Source organism: Rhinopithecus bieti, unplaced genomic scaffold, assembly GCF_001698545.2.
Source record: "Rhinopithecus bieti isolate Rb0 unplaced genomic scaffold, ASM169854v2 scaffold_38625, whole genome shotgun sequence".
Classification (NCBI taxonomy): Eukaryota; Metazoa; Chordata; class Mammalia; order Primates; family Cercopithecidae; genus Rhinopithecus; species Rhinopithecus bieti.
The window spans coordinates 55,412-58,961 of NW_016816075.1; the positions used below are offsets into that span (position 1 = coordinate 55,412).

Sequence of the window (3,550 nt, forward strand, 5' to 3'; positions counted from 1 at the left end):
AAAAAAAAAAAAAAAAAAAAAAAAAAAAAAAAAAAAAAAATTAATGCAAAAGGAATCATCTATCTAAATGTAAAATCTAAAACTATAAAATTATAGAATAGGAGAAAATCTTCATGACCTAGTGTTAGGCAAAGTTCTTAGACATGACAACAAGGGCAAGATCCATAAATAAATGATTCATAAATTGGAAATTTTCCAAATTAAACATGTTTGCTCTGCAAACAACAATGTATGAGAAGAAAAGGACAAGCAATACACTTGGAGAAAGCATTTGCGAACCATGTATCTGACAAAGGACCTGTATAAAGGATATATAAAGAACTCTCAAAACTCAACAGCAAGAAAATCCAGTTGAAAAATGGGCACAAACTTTTGAACAGACATTCATCAAGAGGATAGACCAAAAGTAAATAAGCATATATAAAGATGCTTAACATCTTTAACTATTAAGGAAATGCAAATTAAAATCATCATGAGATAAACGACTACATAAAAAATACTGACAATACCAAGTACTGACAAAATCTGAAACAATTGGAACTCATACATTGCTGGGCGAAATGAAAAATGGTTCAACCGCTCTAGAAAATAATTCGGCAGATTCCTAAAAAGTTAAACATACACTTACCATATGACCCAGTAATCCAATATTTACTCCGCAGAAATGAAAACCTAGGTTCACACAAAGCCCTGTGCATGATTGTTTAAAGTAGCTCTACTCACAATTGCCAAAAACTGGAAATAACCCAAATGTCTTTCAACAGGTGAATGGATAAATACACTGGAGAACATTTATACCATGGACTACTATTCAGCAATAACAAAGAAACAACTACTGACACACACAACTTTGATGAATCTTCAGGGAGCTGTGCTGAGTGGAAACAAACAAACACACACAAAAAAATCCCAAAAGGTCACATACCACACGATCCATTTCTATTACATTCTTGAAATGACAAAATTCCCAAAATGGAAAACAGATTTGTAGCTGCCAAGAGTTTAGGAATGGGTATAGTGGAGGAAGGGTAGTGGCTGTGGCCGTAAGGGACAACTTGAGGGATCCTTGCGATGATGGGGCTTGACCATATCAGTGTCAACATCCTGACTTTGATATTGTACTATGGTTTTTGCAGGATGTTATCATTGGGGGAATCTAGGAAAAGAGTACACTGGATTTCTCTGCATTATTCTTTCAATTGCATGTAAATCAATCATCTCAGAAAGAAAAGGTTACATAATACATGACACCCCACTTATATGACATTCTTGAAAAGACAAAACTATAGTGACACAGAACAGACCTGCCACTGCCTGAGGTTACAGGCTGGGGAAGATATGACTATTAACAGAGTAGCATGAAGGAGTTTTTTGGGGTGATGAAACTATTATCTGTCCTATAGATTAGTTACACCAATCTAACAGAAAAATCAATTTCACTGTATGTTAATTTAAAAAATAAAATTGTTTAAAGTGAAAGAAAAAATATGGTGGGCTGCAGGTATCTGAAAAATTTTTGTCTCTTGGACAAAAGATAATTCAAAGTCCAACTAAGAAAACTGCTTCAGGAAAATCATTGGAAAGACAAGCAGGTTCCTTAAGAGATTTCATTCCCAAGTTACATTTTGACGTGATGTCTCCAGCTCACTGAGGAAAGCTGTAGGACATATCTGCAGGAAAGCATTTGTCACCAGGCTATGGTTGAGGGCAACTGCACTATCCACATGAAGACCTAGCAAAGAAATACCTTTAAACACAATTCCAGGCAACCTTGACTTCCCATGAAGGCTGTGTGCTCTCTCCTGATGAGTAAGGTGAGCCAAGGTACTGCTTATGTTTCCTTTGGCTACCAGAAAGCTCAAAGAGAAACTGACAGCCCAACATCAATATCTGTTACACCCTGAGTCCTGCACACCTCTACATTCTAACTTGGCCTTGATCTGTTGTCTCTTATTTTGTCTAATCCTAATCCTTATTTACAAATACTTTCCTATTTTATGGCAGGGATTTCCACAAATTTCGCTACATCCACAGTAAAATAGAGGAATGAAGAAACAGACAACACACTTACCTGGGGTTTGGCCATTTCCTGCTCTTCTCGGGAAAAAGCAGATACGTGTGACGGCTGAGATGGAACAAGTGGAGAAGAGTAGAGCAGATGAGGAGACCTATCAGACTTTCAGTACCCAGAATTAGCTGCCTAGCAATCCCCTCACATCAGCTGGCCATCAGACTGCTCTCTGGAAGAGTCTGGGCAACCATGTGATTTTAACAATCTGTGTATTACTCACCCTTCATGCGAACATTGAACACAAAAGGTTTTATATACACATATCTTAAATTGTGTACTGACCTATAAAGTGTATTTCTAGGTATTTTCCTTAAGGAAATAATTTATCATAATGTATCATAATTTCTCTGTACGTACCCACGTCTCAGCATTGATTTTAATAATGCCAAACTTAAACGATCCTCTATGACACATAAGGGATTAATAATAACAAAATATAAAAGATAAAATGCTACAAAGCTGTTAAAAGTGTTATATGGAACTGTACAGTATCTATGCACTTTGTGATATACGTATCTCAATTAAACGTTTTTTAAAGGTGTACAAAAAAATCTTAAGCTGAATTACATTAAACTTTTATATGAAAACAAAGTAGGTTTTAAAACTGCGGGAATCCATTTTAAAACTGTATGTTAAATGTTTAAAAGGCATATCCCTACACACACCAAAATGTCTAAAATGGACATTTAAATGTGTGGGGGAAGAATTAGTACCTTTTGATTTTCTTTTCCTCTATTTCTGAATTAATCTATACTTCAAATGTTATTTATTAAATGCCAAAAAAACTACACTCTAAAACTATTGTCCCAATTACATTTTACCCCCATCTCCCTCAGACCCCGCACCTACCCCTCCTCCCAGGTCCCCAACTCTGGGCGAGGCCCGGGGTCAGGTGAGACCTCGCAGGTGCCTCTCCTTCCTTCTGCTCACCTCACGGGGGCCGCCTTGCCCAGGAGCCGGAAAGAGGCCTTCGGGTGCGGGGGTGCAGGTTCACTTCGGCCCGAGCATTCACACCAGGTCCCCACCTCGGGGCTTGGGCAAGGGGATAGGGCAGAGGGAGGAGCGGGGCGCGTCTAAAGAGGGGCCTGAGGGATGGGCATGAACCCTTAGGGGCAGGTCACTGTGCTGGAAAATGTGTAAAAGTCAAAGTTTAATAAGCCCCATTCAATCCTGCTTAGCCCCCATAACTTTGTTCACCAGCGAGCCCCTAGAACCTCGTCCACTGACCTCTCGGTCCCCCATCACTCAACCCCAACTCCCACTTCACTCATCCCGCAGAACTCCCCATCACTCAGCCCACGACCCCTAGCACTTGCCCCCTCAACCTCACTCTCTCTCGATAACAGATTTTCTGCTCGCTGCTCAGGAGACCGTTACAAAGCCCGGCCCCAACAAGCACTTCCGCTTCGGGACCGACTCTTTGGCACCGCAGCCTAAAGGGCTGCAGCGGTCGGTTCTGCGCACGCTCAGTGGCGCCTT

General features: G+C 40.1%; 1 protein-coding gene across 1 annotated transcript in view; it reads right to left on the reverse strand.

The window, feature by feature from the left end:
• LOC108516695 (zinc finger protein 182-like) overlaps positions 1 to 3,493 on the reverse strand; it is a 38,462-nt gene extending 34,969 nt beyond the window's left edge. The window contains 3 exon segments of the mRNA XM_017854301.1: positions 2,072 to 2,125; positions 3,002 to 3,196; positions 3,397 to 3,493. Coding sequence (XP_017709790.1) covers positions 2,072 to 2,086 — 15 coding nt within the window. The 5' untranslated portion in view covers positions 2,087 to 2,125; positions 3,002 to 3,196; positions 3,397 to 3,493.
• Positions 3,494 to 3,550: the final 57 nt, after the last annotated feature.